Source organism: Strix uralensis, chromosome 1 (assembly GCF_047716275.1).
Source record: "Strix uralensis isolate ZFMK-TIS-50842 chromosome 1, bStrUra1, whole genome shotgun sequence".
NCBI classification, from domain to species: domain Eukaryota; kingdom Metazoa; phylum Chordata; class Aves; order Strigiformes; family Strigidae; genus Strix; species Strix uralensis.
The window spans coordinates 93,304,918-93,324,746 of NC_133972.1; the positions used below are offsets into that span (position 1 = coordinate 93,304,918).

The window sequence follows — 19,829 nt, forward strand, 5'->3', positions numbered from 1 at the left end:
CTGCAGGCTAACAACAGCTATAGAGATACTCTGACCTGAGTGACACACACAGAGGTGGAGAAGTGGCAGTGTCATATCATCATTAACAAATGACTGGGATTTTTTTCATGATCACATAGGTAGTACAGCTTGATTTTCTGTGCAGGTAATAAACTGACATTTACTAGAAGCATCATAATCTGGCTGCTTGAATCTATAACGTGCTTTCTTATTGTCTCATTAAAGGTATTTATTATAATTATATTTAATTATATTTAACTGTAAGAGTGCAACATGTCATAGTTTTGTGGTCTGTTATAACTAGTGAATCTAATATTGCTGAAGTTCCTAGAAATTTAAAAATATTTAAAGGAACATTGCTGAACCTTGCAGTCTCAAAATCGAATCACCTTTACAGAGAAATTACAATTTACAATTGACTTGTCAATTACTGAATAAATAAATAAACAGATCCTTCTAAGGAAAGGCCTTTGCTCTGGCAAAGCAATCCTGATTCATTTGCTGGGCAACCTAATGACAAGAAATGCAATCTAATTCATTGTAGCTGAATACTTGTAGTGTAAAAAAAAAAAAAGGTAGATTTTGGACTTGTGGTCATGGTAATAGAAAGTAGACTCAAATGTAGAATTTCTGCTAGCTAGGATTAGATGTATTAAAGTGTCTGGGATTATCTCCCCCTCTAGTGGCTGGTTTATGCAAAAATATAAAAACTGGGATTATCCAGATTTACATCCTTCTTTGGAGGGGTTCATAGAATCATAGAATCATTTGGGTCAGATAGAGGCAACCAAAGTGGCCTGTTTGTTTTTACTGTGCTGTATTCGAGTAAAAGGGTGTTCATGAAAACCAGAATAAGATTTGAAATTCTTAATTTTCTTAAAAGCTTGACAGTGATTTGGGTATGTCACAGGCTAACTCACAAAACTATGAACTTTTGTTTGTAGATGTGTACAATCATGTATTTCTTTTGTCCCACTGTGATCTTATACTTTTTTATTTGGTATTGCTCAAAACTTGTCTTCAGTGCTGCCCAAAGCCATGGTAGGCATTGTGATGGATTTTATCCATGCTGGGTGAACAATTATTACTGCTGGTGGTACTGCTAGGGGAAGGTTAACGGATTGCAATGTTACCAAGTGAGGCCATATCCATTAAAGTTTTTTCTTTGTTTTATCATGTCTGAGACTTATCTTCTGTCCAAGATCAGTCCTTGAAAACATTTGGATCCTAAAACATTTCCACTGAGAAGCAAGACCCTGCAATTATAATGAAGAATTACACAAAAACATCCACTCAGTGGTCGATAGCAGTGAGCAAAGCAAGAAAGACATGCTAGAAATTGTCAGGAAGGGAATAGAGAGCAAAATGGAAAATGTAATTACACCACTGTATAAATTGGTTGCCCACACCTGTGCAGTTTTGGTTCTTCCATCTTAAAAATATATATATAAGTACTAGTAAAGGGAGGAGATGGGTAGCAGGGTGATCAAAGAGCTGGAATGGCTTCCATGAGGAGAATGATTGAGTTGGCTAGAGAAGAGGTGTTTCTGCAGAGCAAGACATGATAGAAGTCTACAAAATTATGAGTGGCATGGAGAAAGTGAATAGGGATTGAATGTTCACCATATTTTCCAAATACAAGTATTGGAGCCATCAGATAAAGCTAGTGGGAGCCACGTTCAAAACAAATAGTTGAAAGTTATTCTTCATGAAACAGGAAGAAAATCTATGGATCCCTTTGCTGAACAACTCTGTGGATTCAACAACTTTGCATGGGGTTAGAGGGAGGCTGAAGAAAGATTTGGAAGACACTTCCACTGTGATTTCCTAAGCAGACAAAACCTGGCCTTGGCCCATCCCCATTCCCAGGGAGGTGCCCGATGCCCAGGGCTGAAGCTGCTCCGATGTCCCCTGGCTGCCCTGCTCCTGGGTGGGGGTGGGATGGGCCCTGGCTGCCAGGCCCTGCCATAACCCACCCAGGGAGCCTCTGGCACCCTTGCCCCACAGAGTCACCAGCCTTGGTGGCACTATGACAATAGGCTCTAAAAATTGTCGAAGCTGAATATGGTCAGAGCCTGGGATAATATTATGCAACGTATCACACAAGCTTGCGTTCTTCTCACTCCCAAGGTGCTTGTGACCACTTGTAGAAATAGAATATTGAGCTCTGGAGTCATTCCCAAAAGCACTCTCCTGAATTTAGACACACAAGTAAGAGCATGACACGTGAATAATCCTTTCATTCCACACAGAATTAGTAAAGCAACAGCTGGAAGTTGGGAACAGAAAACACTTCTATGCTTAAACTTTCATATAGCTAATACCTGTAAAAATGTGCACTACTCTTCAGTTATAGAAACTTGTATTAGTAACTGTTTCAGTGAAATGGATTTCTATTTTTTATAAGTACCAATGTTTTTTAAACAATCTGAAATTCAAAAGAAATTTTTGTACAAATAGCTTTAGACACCAGTTCTGTCATACACTTTGTTGTTAGTGGAGCTGAGGGAGATGACGGTGGCAGCAGGTGACTGTGCAGCAGGTCCACCTGAAGGAGCTAACCTGAGAGTCGACATGAATGAAGTGGCTGCTGAACGGAGCTGATCAAGTGACAGGCAGGCTTGGGTAGGTGGCTGAGGTGAATAGTGTTAAGTAAATAACTGATGTGACTGAAGTCAAAAGTGACACAAGCAAATTGAGGGACTGAAGTGACTATAGTGACTCAGGTGTGATGGAGGCTGAGGCTTTCTGAGATATTCTTGGACATATGCCCCTATATAGCACCCTATATACCAAATGCAAGTAATTACTGCATTGATGAAAAAGGGTTACCTAATGGCATGACTACCAGTTCTGAAAGTCTGAAATTTTTGTGCCTTTGTCATGTTTCAGCATGGATTTAAGAACGGCAAGTTGTGCTTAACCAGGCTGACAGCCTTCTACAATGAAATGACTGGTCTGGTGGATGAGGGGAGAGAAGTGGATGTTGTTTATCTTGACTTTACTATAGACTTTAGTTATGGGACTGTCTCCCATAAATTCCTCACAGACAAATTGATGAAGTATAAGCTAGATAAATGGAAAGTGAGATAGACTGAAAATTGGGAGAACTGGCAGGCTTAGAGGGTTGTGGTCAGCATCATGAAGTCAAGGTGGAGGTTTGTCACAAGTGGTGTACTCCAGGGGTCAACACCGTTCAAATACTGTTTAACATCTTTGTTAATGATCTGGATGATGTGACAGAGTACACCCTCCCTGTATGGGCAGATGATACAAAACTGGGAGGAGTGAAATACCAGGTGGTGGTGCCACCATTCGGAGGGATCTTAACAGGCTGGAAATATAGCCTAACAGGAATTTCCTGGAATTCAACAAAAGGATTTACCAAGTCCTGAACCTGGACTGTGCATGGGAAATAACCCAGGAGAGAACACCAACTGCATCCCAGGCTGCATTAGTAAGAGTGTTGCCAGCAAGTCAAGGGAGGTAGGTGATCCTTCCCCTCTACTCACCCCTGTGAGGCCATGTCTGGAGTGCTGTGTCCATTTCAGGGCTCCCCAGTGCAGGAGGGACATGGACATAGTGGAGCAAGTGCATTAAGGGCCACAAAGATGATGAAGGGACCGGGGCATCTGTCCTATGAGGAGAGGCTGAAAGAGCTGGGACTGTTCAGCTCAGAGAAGAGAAGGCTCAGAGGGATCTTATCAATCCCCTGAAGGGAGGGTATAAAGAAGAGGGAGCCAGGGTCTTTTCAGTGGTGCCCAGGACAAGAGGCAATGGGCGCAAACTGAAACACAGGAAATTCCACTAAAGCATAGGAAAAAAATTTTACCTTGAGGGTGGTCAAGCAGTGGAACGGGTTGCTCAGAGGTGTTGTAGAGTCTCCATCTACGGAGGTATTAAAAACTCAACTGGATATGGTCCTGGGCAACCTTTTCTGGCTGACCCTGCTTTGAGCAAGGGTTGGACTGGATGATCTCCAGAGATCGCTTTCAGCTTCAACTGTTCTCTGATTCTGTGTTACAGTGGCACCTTCAGTATCCTTAATGATATTGAAATCTCAGTGAGGTGTCTTTGCTAAGATATGCTTGTCCTGAAAGTTGAAAAATAATAATGTGGAGAATATTAGTGCTAAGGATGAGCAGAAAATATAGAGATGCTTATAATAAGAAAACTGTGGAGGGATAAAATCAGGAGTCATGTAGAATGAGCAAAGGATAGAGTAAACAAATAGTGGGAAGCCTAGGTAAGACCACAATGCTTAGTACCTTTCTTCTCCAGTCTTAATAAAATGCTATTTATGACAAGATTGTAAAAAATATTGAAAAGAATAGGAAAGCATCAGATTAAAGAAATACTGTGAAATATTTATATCATTTAGACCTATTCAAGACAACAGAAAATTAAATATACCTTTGAACGCTGAGAACAATCTCCCAAACAAGATCAGTTTTTTTGAGCACTAATTAACAACGTGCAGGGTCTCAGAGTCTTAAAGAATATCAGACAGAGCAACTTTCCTTAAAGGGAAAAAGATTCCTCAAGATTACTAGAACAAATTATGATGCTATTATTTTCCAGTAGTTCAGGGGACAAGAATGGGAAAGAAATTGTACCACATGGATTTTAAAAAATAATTCAGGTCAAATCAATACAATTACCTTCTTTGATAGTTTAGATGCTTGACAGGCATATATTCACCTAGTGGGAACTAATACTTCTAGCACAGCCCCAATTTTTAGCAAAGTTTATGATACAACCCTTGCAACTCTTTTTTTTTTTTTTCTTTCCCCATTTATACTTTTTTTAAGAAGCAAGACAGATATGAGCTTGTTTAAATTATTATGATGGAGGTCAGCAACGATTTGAAAGACTGTAAATTATTTTCAGAGAAACTCTGTGAAGATACTATATGAGGTGTTAAAGGGGCCTGATTTTCCAGGACATTGTTCACAAGGAAACTGAGAATTTGCAATCACATACAGTACCAGGCTGGGAGAGCTGATCCAGATGTGGATCAGAGGATGGGAATGAAACTCAAACTAATTTTCATTAAAGAAGCAGAGCATGAAAGAAAAGCTCGGAAATTCAGTAAAGTACTCAAGAAAGGAAGAGTCAAATGAACAAGTATAAAAGGGAATAAATATCAATATGCAAAAGTATATCAGAAAATTATGTGTGAGATCTTGTGGGTGCCAAAGTGAATATTGAAACCATCCAAAGTAGAAAGAATAAGTGTTGTCTGGCAGCATTTTAAAAGTTTATGTTCAAACCATCAATAGAAAGCTTCCCTTTCTGCTCTGGTTTCTAAAGCTGCTGGAAGAGTTTTATGTCCAGTTTTGCATGTCACATTTTGGCAACAGTACCAACCAACTGGAAAATCATAAAGAGCAGACCCTATGACTTCCAAGGAAATGATTAAATAAATAGCTTTTAGCTGAATCAATTATCTTCTTTCTAGGAGAGAAAAAAATGAGGGAGAAAATGAGGGGAGTGAGCAAGTGGCTGTGTGGGGCTTAGCTGTCTACCAGGGTTAATCCACCGCAAACATTAAAAGCTGTGATTATAAAGGTCATTTTTTCTGCCTAGTCACTGAACGATAGATGAGAAAAAGTGTACTTTGAAGTAATAATTAATACTAATAAAAAAGTAATGAAAAGGGTAAATAAGAACTGGACCATGCTCCCTGGAAGGTTTGTGTAGCCTCTGTCCTCCAGAGATTTTTAAGAGTAGGTGCAAAAATCCTCTTAGGGAACATTTAGGAATTGTTGGGTCCAGATGTGGAGTTTGTGCAGGTCTTTTGCAGCCCTGTGTATGCATGTTTCCGTAAACGACTAGCAGGAGGCTCCCTGGTGCAGAGTTCAAATTACATCAAAAGAAGCAGAAGAGAAACATTCCAAGGTGAAATACTTACCTCAGGCCTGGGCATTGAGTTTCTTACACATTTCTGTGAAGAATTTCAGGTTTTCTTGAGTTATCTGTGCTTTACTCCTAGTGTTTAGCTTTGATGTTCCCATAGATGTGTTGACACAGATTCTGGGTGAACAAAAGCTGCTGATGCCTCAGTGTCAGGACATACATATTTAGTCTGTCTTTCATCTATGTTTATTGTTAGATAGCTTTCAGTACTTTTGTGTATACATTGTAACTATTTTCTATAGGGTGATTACCACCTGAACTTGTTTCTTATGTCAGAAGTTCAGGAAAAAGATTTCCTTGGGGACAGATTTGTTTATGAACACATTTGGATTTTTACATAAATGATCAGTACATCCGACAGAGTGTCAGCAAAATCTTTATTTTCATTGTCATATGAGAAGAGAAAACCTGATAACAAGGAGACTCTCTGGTCATTTAAGAGGGCAACCTGCACTGTGATATCCAATTAGGAGAAAGTTGTGTTATGTACACCTGTAGCAGACAGGTGTATTAAATTTCATTGCCCTTTTGTCACGCAGTTAAAAGAACAGCGTTTGAAGTTTTTCTGCTTGCTCTGGTAATAGCATGCGTGAAGGCTGCGTAGATACATAGTTTTGGGAGCTGCTGAAAATAAGATGTTAAAGGTCAGATTATTTTGCGATGTCTTGAATACTAAAGCCGCCCTTGATGCAACTTTTCAGCTTTTAGCGCAGTAACAAAGTGTGACTTTTCGGGTCTCTCTCCCCGAAGAAAAAAAAAAAAGGGTAGCTGCTGCGGCATTCGCGAGAAACCGACTGCCCTACAAGCCGCTCTGGCACTCACAGTCCCGACTGGCACCCCCGGGCCGGGCGGGGGGCGCTGGGTCCCGGGGCCGGCCGGAGTCCCCCGCGGGCGGCGCTGGGGCTTCGCTGGCTGGCCCGGAGGGGGCCACCGGGAGCGGGCAGGGCTGGGGGCCGCCGCGGGGCTGCAGAACCCCGGGGGATTCGGTGTCGCTGCGGGTTCGGGGTCCGCTTCGCTCCGCACGCAGGGAGCCGCCGATGCCGATTCCTCCTCGGAGAGGCCGCTCGTTTTCATTGGAAGCCGGGGCTGACCTGGGGCTGGCAGGGGAAGTTAAAAAACCTCCCACCCGGCGGCGGGGGGCGGTGGCGGCAGCCCCTCGCCTTGGCAACGGCAGCGGGCGATGGAGGCAGCGGCGAGGCCGCGGCAGGGCCTGGCTGACCCCGCTCCCGCCGGGCCGGGCCGGGCCCTGGCCCCGCCGGAGAGCAGCAGGGAAACGCAGGTGCGGCGGGGGGCGGGGGGGCGGCCCGGCCCGGGTGGCTGCGGCAAGCGAACACCTAAAAAAGTCAAGTGCGAAGGGGAGTGGGGCCGTGGCCGAGCGCCCCAGGGCAGGGCGCAGCGCCGCCCGCTCCCCCCGGAGCCCCCCCGGCGGCCCGGCCCGGCTGAGGGCCTGGGAGAGGCGGCTCCGCGGTCCGGCGGGGGGCGGCTGTGTGTGTCCGCGTATAAGGGAGGTCGTGCGGGTGGAAGGAACTTCCTAGCGTTTGGCGTCGACGTGGGAAATGGAGTTTTAGAGGCTCTGCTTTGGGAACTTTTTTTTCCGGGCGACTTCTGTGGGCCAAGGCGTCCCGCAGGGACTGGCGGTCGCTTGCACCTCCGTGCTTGTTTTGTACGGAACAGCGGTGACTGGTTATCGCTCTGTTTTCCTGAGATACCTATATACGTTGATAAAAAAAGATAACTAGAGCTAACTTCCCCTGTTGCCTCTTCCAAGAAGGTATTTTTATCTGTGATGAAATTCACGAACTTTCCTTGTTTATAAACAAAACACGTGTTGTTGTATTTTTAAGAGGGCAGCTGTTTCTAATGTGATTACTTGTGACTAGACCAGGTATGGAAACACTTAAGGTTCTTCTCTCAGTAACAGTGGCAGAGGATGCTCTTGAGACCTGCCATAAAATAAGAGGAATGATACGATGTGCCCTGACAAATCCTGCTTCCTGCCTTGCGCTGAACGTCTGTTGCTTTCAGCTCTACTCTGATAATTATTTTATTACTAGTTTTGTTGAGTCAAAACATGTAATTATACAGCACTCTTTCAAGTGTTAATATTTAATGAAACTTTTTTTTTTTCCTAAACTATTTGTTTTCTCTTTGTTTTGGCTGAGTCCTCAATGTATCTAAAACCAGAAGTTTGCAGTATGGTCTTTCACTATTAATGGAAGCTAACTTAGTTACCTTTTCCTGGTAGGGGGTGTGTAGTTAATAGATCCTGGGAATGGTTGGATTTCATTAGATTTCCATAATGTTAAAGCAGTACAAATGCACCTCACTCTTAGCTTTTGCAGTAGTTTACTGGAAACTTTGCAAAACCGTTCGGGCTGATATTTCTGTACAATTACAAATATGACAAGTTATTGTGCCTATCTCTTACAAGAATAACTTGTTTACTGGGAGGCCTGTCCTAGCAAAACTTGGTTTTAAAGTCAAGAGAATCAGCCTAATGCTGTGGTAATATCATCTAGAATAAACTTCCATCAAAATACATAATTTGGTTTATAAGAGATTAATTAAGAAAATATATTTAATTGATATTTAGAGCTAAGGATAAAAAAGAAGCCACTATCTCTCAGTTAACATTCATTTAAATTTTGATCCTAGCGTTATTCAGTTGAGGATTCAACTACTGCTTTTTCCTTTTTCTTTCTTGGATATGTGGCTATGAGGTTAAGTAGTCAGAACTCTTTTTTTAAGTGTATAGTTTTATTATATCTATCTTTGAACACATCATGAGCTGGAAACTTTTGCTCTTGTGCAACTTGGGAATTAAGTCCATATTAGTAAATAAGCGAGTCTTGTTTGTCTCTTCTAGAATGGAGCTTGATAATGTAACTTGTCAATGACCAAAAATATCCTCCTGTGTTTTAGCCGCCTATATTTTGCAGGGAATGGGGTGGAGGAAGATAGAGGTAAAGGAGGTTTCTTTCCACACTTCAGCAATTCACAGTTTAATCACAGAAGACAAGGAAGCAGCTGTGTTGCTCTTGTGCAGAGTGACCTGCCTTAATGGAAGTTTTTATGAAACAGACCAACATAATAATTATTAACCTTTCCACTTCTACCTTAAATTTGGGGATGTTCAGGTACACTAGCCCATGTAGAAAGAAAGAGTCCTTTCCCACTGCCTCCCCAGTGGATGTACAGTGGATCTGTAAAATAATAATGGGAGGTATGTAATGAATACCTCTCTGGTATTGGCACTTCCCCAGGAAAACAAAATTAGGACACTAAGAATTGCTTAATACCAGGTGTAGAGCAGTATAAACAGGGAAAAGCATTTGATATATCAGTGAAAATAAGGGAAAATGTTTAAGACAGTGACAGGTGTTTGGCAGTAACTTTATTGAAAGAAATAAAATGCCCTCTTCTCTGGTAAAGTTTCAGCCTAATTCTATATGCCATAATGTTGGTATTGTCCTGATAGGAAACAATCCTTAAACTTTATTGGTATTTCTGTTCCAAAACAAACAAAATACAGAAGAGGCCAGAGTCAGATTGCTGTTAAGTCACTGAATTCATGGACGCATGCTGTAGGAGTTATAACCCAGCAGGTCATTGCTAAGGAAAATCCTTCACTCGGCCGTCTACATTGAAATGGACAGGGGTAGAAGGCTCCATAATTTGTCTTTCTGAGGAAGCATGCAAAGTTGCAAAGAGAGGTGGTTTAAGGTGTGGGACCTGGAAAGAAAAAGTGGATGAGAAGATGGAGCCGCTTCTTTAATGTGTAATGAAGAGAGAGAAATTATCTGACTTTTGTACTTGTATTTTTTTTTTTTTTAGCAATAATTGGATATCTTTCATCAGATTAAAAAGTATCCACTTGCTAACTGGTGGCCGACAAACCCTTGGGTACAGTTACTGAATGTCAAAGCATGCAGCAAACTGCATGAGGCAGCTGTTACTGTAGTATAAGATAGCTGAAGTAATCTTAACAATGGCTAATGATAGCTAACCTACTGGAAGACAGGGAAAGCTGCTTTTTATTTTCATCACCAGTAAAATACTACAAGAAGTTAAAAGAATATGCAGCAACGAAAAGAGGAACCAATGCGATAGCCTGAGAACCATGGGTAGATTTCTTTAATTTTCTAACAGGCATTTTTAATCAAAAGAAAATGAAAAGCCAAGTATGCTGTCTTGTTTGGAATATAATGACAGTTAAGCAATATATCAACGCGGATTGCACTTGCTAAATATATTTGGATGAAGCATGACATCAAATGTTTAGATGAGAAAGAAGGATTTTCCTTAGTCACAATTAAGCTGTGACTGGTTAAAAAAATGTCACAGATCCCTACTGATTTCAGTTTTCAGTAGCTAAATAATATATCTGAAAATGCTTAATAGACACAGTTCCCAAGAACTGTGACTGCTAATGAGGGACTACGTCATCATTACAATTAATATTCAGAAGATTTACAGGTAGGGAAGACATCTGTCACTTAATCTAGATCAGACAGTGTACTCCAAACACATCAAGAATGATGACACTTCATGACAAATACAATCATGTACCACAGAAGCAGAAAGAGGCTTAGTAAGGGCAGCAGCTGCAGGGCATCTTGCATTTTGTCTGACCTCCTCCACTCTAAATATGCAGGGGAGAGATGGCAAGCTGAGGAAGCAGCAGTTGCACAGCTCTGGTTGCTCAGCAACAGTTCCAGCTTTCTACTGTGTGTATGTGTGCAGGCATTAGCAGTGGTGCTGTTTCCAGAAAGGTCTCATTTATTGCCAAGGAGTAAATTCCTCTCTGACACAGTTGGAAGGTATTCCACATAGGCATGGGCTGCCTGTGTATGTCCCTGAAAGCCCAGGATAACTTATAACTTTGTGTTATTGCCACTTCTGTGGAGCTGAATGGTTTTGACATTTGTTTATGTAATATTGAAATTTGAAATACAAACTTACTGTAATGCCAAAGTTATGTAAAGGGAAACACTTGGTTATTGACACATACAGTTGTTTCTGTTCTTAGATTTCTGAGCGGATGTTTAAAATACCTGAAGGTTATTGGGGTAAGGACCTGGGGTTGAACAGCGGGGCAGGGGACAGTGCTGGGTGCCTTCTGTCTCTGTGCAGTTGGACTGCAGATGCTGAAAGGCTGCAGCTGATCCAGTTTAACTGCACAACAAAACCGGGCACGATAACACCAACAGTTCTGTGAAATAACAGCATGGCTCCCATGTTGTGTTTCTGGGATACCCAGTGGATTATAGGGTATTACAAGTAGTGGATTAAAAGTGAACAAAAAGGCTAAATGCAGATGTTGTGGTTTAGGTCCAGAAGACAACTGAGCACCACACAGCTGCTTGCTCACCCCTTCCTCCTCAGGATTGGGAAGGAGAAGATAAAGCAAAAGGCTCAGGAGTTGAGTTAAGGATGGGGGATGACATAACCACTATGGTCATAGGCAAAAGACAGACTCATTAAGGGAGGAAGAAGGATATCAATTTAATTCAAACACTAACAACAGCAGTATTTAATGGAGTGGGATAATGCGAAGCATTACCATGTCTTAAAAACACCTTCCCCCCACTCCTCCTTTCTTCCTGGGCTCAGATTTGCTCCCGATTTCTCTACCTCCTCCCCTCCAGTGGTGCGGGGCCAGGGAATGGGGGGGCGGGGGGCGGTCAGTCTTGCTGCTCCATCCTCCTCACAGGGGGAGGATTCCTCACATTCTTCCCCTGTTCCAGCGTGGGGTGCCTCTCATGGGAGACAGTCCTCCACAAACTTTCTCTGAGGTAAGCCCTTCCCATGGGCCACAGCTCTTTCTGAGCTGCTCTGGTGTGGATCCCTCCTGCGTGTTGCAGTCCTCCCAGTGCCGCACTACAGCAGCGGGGGCTTCCCACAGAGTCCTGGCCTTCTTCGGGTGCAGCCACCTGCTCTGGCGTGGGGTCCTCCACGGGCTGCAGGTGGGCATCTGCTCCACCATGGACCTCCATGGGCTGCAGGCGCACAGCCTGACCTCTCACCACAGGCTGCAGGGGGTCTCTGCTCTGACACACCTACCCCTCCTCCTCTTTTCTTCAACTGACCTCGGTGTTTGCATAGGTGTCCTGCTTGTAACTCCTCCTCACAATTCCCACTCCTCCTCCCAGGTTCCCCTTCTTAAATATGTTATCACATAGGTGCAGCCCCTGTCACTAATTGGCTCGGCCTTGGCCAGAGGCGGGTCTGACTTGGAGCCAGGGGAGCTTTGAGAAGCTTCTCACAGGGGCTGCTGCTGTAGCCCCCTCCCCTGCTATCAAAAACCTGCCACTCACACAAACCGAACACAGCAGAGAACGGCGCTTGGCATTGCTTATGTCTTCTAGGGTAAAGAAGGGTAGGCCGAGTTACAGAAGACTTCTTGGGGGCTCTTTCAGGACAAAAAAAAAAGTCTTCATTTCATCAATATTTTGAGTACAGATTTGCCCCTGAGTATTTATACCATTTGTACTCAAATCAGTTGGAACTGCCTTTCCTGCTTGTCTGAAGAAACAGGAGGGAGGTACTCTGTGGAGATTTTGGAAGCGTTCAGGACTCCTAGAAAAGCTGAAGACATTGCTAATGTATAATGATGAAAAATAATAGTATGTAGTATAAAGAATATTAGAAACTTCAGGTTCCTGAAGCAATAAATCCTTCATGATATTGAATGTTGAGTTGTGTCTTCTAATCTGTATACTGCAACAGATTTTTCTCTCGTGGTTCCCATACTGTTGTTCTTGTCTTGCACCCATAAACCCAATAGTCTTGTTATGGCAGGTTGAAGAATGGTCTAAATTGCAATTTTTAGAGTAACTTAAGGGATTTTACTTTCATTAGCAGAACACAGGAGAAGCTGGAATTTTATAACTGAAATATGTGACTCAAGCCTCTATATGTTGGACAGTAGTTTATAAAAGAAAATAAAGAGTTTTTCCATAGCACATAAGACAACAAATGTAAAAAACCATCAGACTTTTACTACAGGAAAAGTGTTTTATTTTGCAGATAATAGTGGGTGGAGTATGCAAGCTACAGCTGCTAAAGGATTATGAGATGGTAACTTGGATGTGCGATCAGGTGCCAGAAGTTGGAGGCAGTAGGATGTAGTTTCTGTTTCATGACCATTTGATTCCTAAAAATTTATAGACCCAAACCATTTTAGACTTCCAGCATGGAGAAAATAACATAAATTCTGCCGTTTATGAAGTTAATTTGGCACAGAAGACAGGAAAATGGAAAATGTGGAAATCAGGATTTCTTATGTATATTTTTAACAATCATTAATTTGAAAAAGAAATAAAACTTGCCTTCTTCCTGCTCCCAATTGTTTTCTGTTTTCAAAGTTTTTCACCCCTTCAAGAAAAACGCTGATGTGTGATGAATTGTTTATTAATATAAATTAGGTCAAGAAGCACAAACTGTATTAACTAATTTCTCTATTTTAATTTTCTATGAAATTTTGAGTGTATTTTACAAAGGATGTCTAAAGCAAGAAGTTCATATTGACAAGGATTTATTAGCAGGATTTGTAGCTGATGGCATACATTGCCTCAAGTAGTGAAAGATTTTTTGGTTTTGGGGAAACAACAACAGAAGAGTGGTGGGGAGAGGGGAAGGGAGAGAGTGTGCTCTTCCTAGTGTGGCCAGGTACGGCAGTGATGAGTCCCAGCAGCACTCCCTCTTGGGCTGGCTTGTTTGTGCTTCCAGTGGAGCATGTGGCAATGATAAAGATGAGGATGCTGATGATGACTCTGACCTGTCTTTTCCTTGGGTCCTATTCGAATTTTGTATTGATTGTTACTGCTAATTAGAATATGCTAAACAAATGCAAATACTGCACATTCTTATTAAATCTCTCTGTACATATAGTAACCAGTAATGTTTATCAAGCATCTCTATGACTATTTTCTACTTTGTTATGTATTATGTTTCTCTAATGTAAACTAAAATCTTCAAAAACAAAAGGCAAAGAAAGAAAGTGAGGAAGGGTGATCCTTTTGACAGAGGGAATGGCTTCCTGTGAGAAGCATCATAACAGCACTGTTGGGGTTTGCAGGTGCAGGCCATGGGGAGTAACAGCACAAGAGCACCAGCGCAGGAGCAGCAGAGGTAAAAATCCTGCCACAGAGGCTGTGGAAAACATCCCCCTGGCAGCTTGGTTGCAAGGTTACAGAGCTGCAAGCAGTAGGCCTTTAGTATTAGTGAGGTGAAAGCACTGGAAGGTACCATCAGCAAGATGTTTTTAGATTTGTTGGAATTTAAAAACTGAGGTTTAAATCTACTGAAATACATCAGGGGATTGTTACAGCCTCAAGAAAAAGGTAAGCTTCACCTTACATGTGGTGGGGTTATTGTATCTCCCAGGTGATACTGACTAGCATCTGGATGATTACTTAACTGTGGTAGAGAAGGAATTCCTGCTAAAAGCTGAGAAGCTGGGGTTTCGTGAGTGTTGGTTTAGCTGCATGCAGAGAATGCAGTAACTTCAGGGAAAAGCTTTTGGAATCTTTGTTTTCTCAGGAGCATTGTTACAAGAGTATTCAATTAAGAGAGTTCTTTTCAAGTTTGAGGAAAATATGAGTAAGGGGGGTTAGATGTTAACTTCCTCCTGCCCCCGCCCCAAGTTGCTGTATAGCAGTCACAGGATCATACTCAGAAAAAGGTACTGGAAGTGCTGAGTAAAAGAGGAATCTTGATACAGCAGTATGTTAGGGAAAAGCCTCCAAATGTGCAGTAAAAGTAGTAATCTAAATCTTGGGTTAATCAATAAATAAATAAACCTCCAAAGGTTTAGAACAAGAAGTGCCTTGTTAGAAGATGACTGGTTTCAGAAAGAACCAAAACCGAAACTTTTACCAAGCAGAGAATGTAAAAGATTAATTACACTGCAGAAAAGAAATATGAATTTATGGCCCATGAATGTTACCTTTTTATTTCTCCAGAGAAAGAGAAAAGGTACGAAAGCAGACACTACTACCTTGGCTGGTTGGTAAACATTATGTTTTTCATGCCATAGCAGCTACTACTAAAACTTGCCAAGAGGGTGTTTTTTGCTATTAGTCAAACAACTGGGTAGCTTAGATTAAATATACTTAGTTGTTGCAGCTCTGTTTCATTGAATTTTTATCAAACAAAGTGTAAGTAAATGAACAGGTAAAAGGTGCATTAAATGGAATCTTGTTTGGTGGTAAATAACCCCAAATGTATAGACTGAAAAATGAGTAAGACTTTCTTAAAGTCTGCTTGGAAGAAAATGTTAATTAAGAAGGTCATAACCTTATTAAATAAAAAACCACTTCCCCCCATCACTTTCTACATTTTGAAATGTACGTGTTAAAGGAGTGAATTTCCTTTTATTGTACATGTATTAATAAATTACGGGGAAGGAGGGAAAACAAGACATTTTACTTGCAATGTTATCAAATGAAAGACTTATATGAGCTAGTTAATACAGCTGAACAAATATCTCTGATTTACTGTGGAAGAAGTGCCATGAAACTTCTACATTTAGCTAGTGCTAAAATAGAACTCTTTTCAAAGATGGACTGGTAGGCTCATCTCAAATTAAGATTAGTAGGAAAGATCCAAAGGGCAGATGGAAGTTTAAATAACTTCCAAGTGACTGGAAAGAAAACGCCAAGCTCAGCTTAGCTACTGGACTATTTAATGAATGTGTTGCTTATAATGGAGTGATAGAGTAAAATGGATATACCCTTTTCTTGAAATCTGTAATGGTATAGATGTGTTGTGCACAGGTAATTTGTGTCCTGATTGCTATATTTTCCAGGTTTAAGGTTTACAGTTGGACTTGATGATCTTAAAGGTCTTTTCTAACCTAAATGATTCTGTGATTCTATAACTTACCCAATATGAGCACAGCATGTCTTAGCTGCATACCTAGCATCTGTATCTGCAGAATAAGATGTGATTTTTCTTGTGACCCATAGGTTAGATGAGTTACTCTTGAGCTCAGTGCAGCTGTGACTGGAGTTTTAAAAAGCTTTAAAGCAATTTAGTTCAGCTGTGTCTGAACAACTGTAATAGCTGTTGATTGCAGTACAAAAGTACTGCTACATGTGTAGTGAAAAAGCCCGAATTCAGCACAAGTAATCAAAAACTTCAAAATGTTAATATTACTTATTAAAAGGGACTTAAAAATTCTATCACTGGAGCTATTTTACTTCTGTGTGGATCCAGCTATGCTTCTGGTGCTGGCAACTAAGCTTAAATAGGTTTGGGCCATGGAGCAACTTGCAGGGCCCAAATCAAATGGTCTTGTCTGATTGCTATTGACAGCCAGACAAAAATGTGAGTTTTTAATTGACAAACCTTTTGTTAGTTATTCCACAGAAAACAAATTCTCCAAATGGACACTTTGTTATTAATGCTAAGCTACCCAGAAACATCCCAGGCTAGTACAATCAAGCTTTTATTTATTGACTTATTATCTCATGTGGTTTGCATATTAGCAAAAAATCAGGTGTGAATCTTTAAGGCTTATGTTGCTGAATCCCCTTGCAGGTAAAGTAAATAAAGAGCAGCAGAACAGAAAATATGAACCACCACATCACTATCTTCACTTAAAGGGGTACAAAGCAGCTTGTAGAAAGCAGTTAATACCTGTAAAAATATTTACTACCTCAAAAAGTGATAAATCACACAAATAGTTTGCCATGCTGATCTGGCAAATACGTCAATTATATCTTGACAGGCTGAGTTAGTAGTGGAAGCTATCATCCTCCCAAATTTAAAGGCAACAATTTGGAAGTTAAGTCTATTTATTATGGGTATATTGCTAATCTGTACAAATACTTTTTTGATCTTTATAGTGATAACTTTGGCAAAAAAGTGTTATTTTTCACAAATTTGTATTTCCTTATCCAATTTGCCTAAAATGGAAATGTTTTAATCTTAGAAACTTGTCTCCTGGAATCTTCTCAATTTGTTAGACTTGGTGTCTTCTTAGGCTTAATGAAAGAGAAGTTTTAACTAGTGATCCAACGGTAAGTCTTGGAGATCCTGCTCAGATGATGACTCTTATTCCATAATTCAGCATCCTCAAGAGCAACAGAAGGTGGCTAATGTTTAGACTGTAAGATGTTTGAAAAGTTGTGGAACAGAGATGTGATCTAAAACAAAGCTGTAACAGTTCTTCAGCTCTTGGCTGTAAAGACGATGCACTATTTCTCTGGACAGGTCTGATAGCACTTGAAAACAGAAAAGCAAAAGCAACGTTTTTATAAGGCACAATAGTTCAGGTTGGGATGGCCCGTTTACAGCCTGTTGGGGAGACCGTAACTTCCAAACATGAAGCAGACAGAATGGAAACACTGCTTGGCCTAGCACTGCATGCTACACAGATAATTAGCAATTCTTTATGATAAAAATCATAGTTGTCTATGCTGTTTTCTTGAAGCTAAATGCTTCATTTACTGTACTGAAACTCTGCAAATGGCAGAAAGTAATTGTTTCATGACGTTCTGGAAAATATACAACATCATCTATTAGCATTGAATTGTTGACCCCACATGGCATAAGACAAGGCAATCTTTGGAAATACAGTATTACAACTTCTGGTGTTGCGCCGATTAAGAAGTTGAAGTTTTAGCTCTAGGATGGATAAGGATGTACTTACGACCTTTATGATGATATACTAAACTTGTCTTCAGGATAATGTACATGTCATAGAGTGAGATGGTCAATTCTGATAGAGAAATGGTGATGAACAGTGCATCTAAAGGAGGTTCCTGCAGACAGAAAGTATGTTTAGACTATATTAGGAATAGAGACATATATTTCAGCTGCTGTATAATGTAGCAATTGCTCTGATACAGTAATTCTCAACGTAAAGTTTGCCATCATGTATAGATTACAGATAGGTTCATACAGTGTTCATTTTTTATTAATGGTGAACTCATCACAGTAGTTGAAATAAACCTAATTTTCATCCCTGCCTTGAGCAGGAGTCCTCAAGAATTGTAAAGTAGTTGCATACCTCTAAAGATTAAGGTAACTGTACTGAGACCACTTGATGAACACAAGAATTCAGTGTTTGGGTTCAACACTGTCATTTCTGCTTAGTTTGCATAAGTCATAACACCATACATTAATCCTGCATCCACACTTGTGAACATGGAATAAAGAGGATGTTTACAACCAATTAAAAATAATATTTTCTTAAATTCCTCCTGACTCAGAAACATTTGCCTTGATTTTTGGAGGCTTTACTGTCTTAATAACAAGTTATATTTTCAGTATAAAAATGAATGGATGTCTGTAATGCAGAACATGTAGTCTGATGACTGATGATATAATCACACTTAATGCTAGTGCATTTGTAGTGAGCTAAGTGGGCAGATTGCTCCTTGTTCCATCAAGAGAGATAACCAAGCTCCAGGAAAGTATCTGTGAAAGGTCTATATCTAGTGTAAATGCCCAGAGTCTCAGGACTGGAGTATCAAGTAAAACCACTCAAGATGCTATAAAATGTATGTGTGAATATGAAGCCTTTTTACAGCTACCTAATTACCAGAGATCGTCTTATTAAAAGTAATTGTCTGATAGTTTTGTAATCAAATGTATGATTATATCTGTTCTTCATCTAGATGGGAAAAGCCTTGCAACAATGAAGATGGGAAACATATCCCCCACCCTCCCAATACTATCTGTACCAGGACTTGTGTCTTCTCTTGTGATTGCTGGAAAGCTTCTTAGAACCTTTTCAAAGAAATAGTATTTATCTCGGTTATTTCTGCCTTGTTGCAGAATTCTGATTTAGCAGCTTCTAGTAGCTGTGTAGACAGCAAAGGGTAAGGCAGAACCAAGTACTTTGTTGTTTCAAGAATGATGTAGGGTTTTTTTATTCTGGAGATGGTTACTAGTGAGATATCAGTGTGACCCACTGAAGCAGTAAAATAACATGACTTGGAATCCTGAATGGATTGAACAGATTAGTTAGTTGCAGTTCTGGAAAGGTAGGTCAGAGCACAAGCCTAATTTGTTATAAAACCTCATGTTTGATGGCTGACACACTTTCAGTTGCTGTTTGGATCTGGTGTTCTTGTAGTGCTAGTTACCCAGCTGTGGAGACATGACTGCTTGTACTAAAAATAGACGTAATGTTAGGCCTTTTGTAAACCATGCAAGTGAATCCCTTTCATAGGGGTCAAAAGAAATGTCAACTGTGTTTTTACTGTGAAGTATACATCATGATCTGGAGGTATGGTTAACTTGCTTAGTGTGAATTCAGGGCAGTGGGAAAACCCTTGAAGTTCATGATAGAACAAGCAGGTGGTTTGGATTTCTTGCGTGGAACTGCAAGAGTTTGGATTTTTTTTTTCCTTGAACAGGGGACTTGATGAAACTCCAAAACAACACTTAGGGAACTGGAAAGGAAGTTAAGCTGTATTCTAATTAGATCTCACAGGGATGTGACAGTTTTCAAGTCAAATTATGTTTTCCCTAATATTTCTCGGCTAATATCTCTAGATATATGGCCATAAGAGGCTTGATTGTTTCATTGTAAAGGAAGTGGTAATAATACTAAATCAAAGTGGGATTTTATATGTAACTGGAGCTAAAGAACAGGTTAAACTTCAAGATTAGTCTGAGTAAGCTTTGGGTTAATATGCAATCTGACCTGAGAGGTATTCCCTTTTGACAATACGGAAAGGAAAAATACATTTAGCCTGACCTGCTGACTGCTGAGACAGTGGTTCTAAGATGGACTGTGCATCTGCCTAAGAAAAACAACACACCAGTGAAATATTGTAAGAATTGGTCCTTGAACTTTTGAGGTATAAATTAGCAATTATATATAATTTATAAATTAATGAAAAAATATGTAGTTGAATGAGTGTGAATCTTTTGACTTTAGAATTCACTTT

At 40.6% G+C, this 19,829-nt stretch overlaps 1 protein-coding gene across 7 annotated transcripts in view; it reads left to right on the forward strand.

Moving 5' to 3' along the window:
* Positions 1 to 6,738: 6,738 nt before the first annotated feature.
* DNAH5 (dynein axonemal heavy chain 5) overlaps positions 6,739 to 19,829 on the forward strand; it is a 157,876-nt gene continuing 144,785 nt past the window's right edge. For 3 of the 7 annotated variants that reach the window (XM_074874219.1, XM_074874284.1, XM_074874228.1), the window contains exon 1: positions 6,742 to 7,198. In XM_074874219.1, the coding sequence (XP_074730320.1) occupies positions 7,100 to 7,198 (99 nt within the window). In that variant the 5' untranslated portion in view covers positions 6,742 to 7,099. Of the gene's footprint in view, positions 7,199 to 19,829 lie in introns of all 7 variants that reach the window. The other 4 variants (XM_074874237.1, XM_074874248.1, XR_012629594.1 and 1 more) reach the window with 3 other exon arrangements.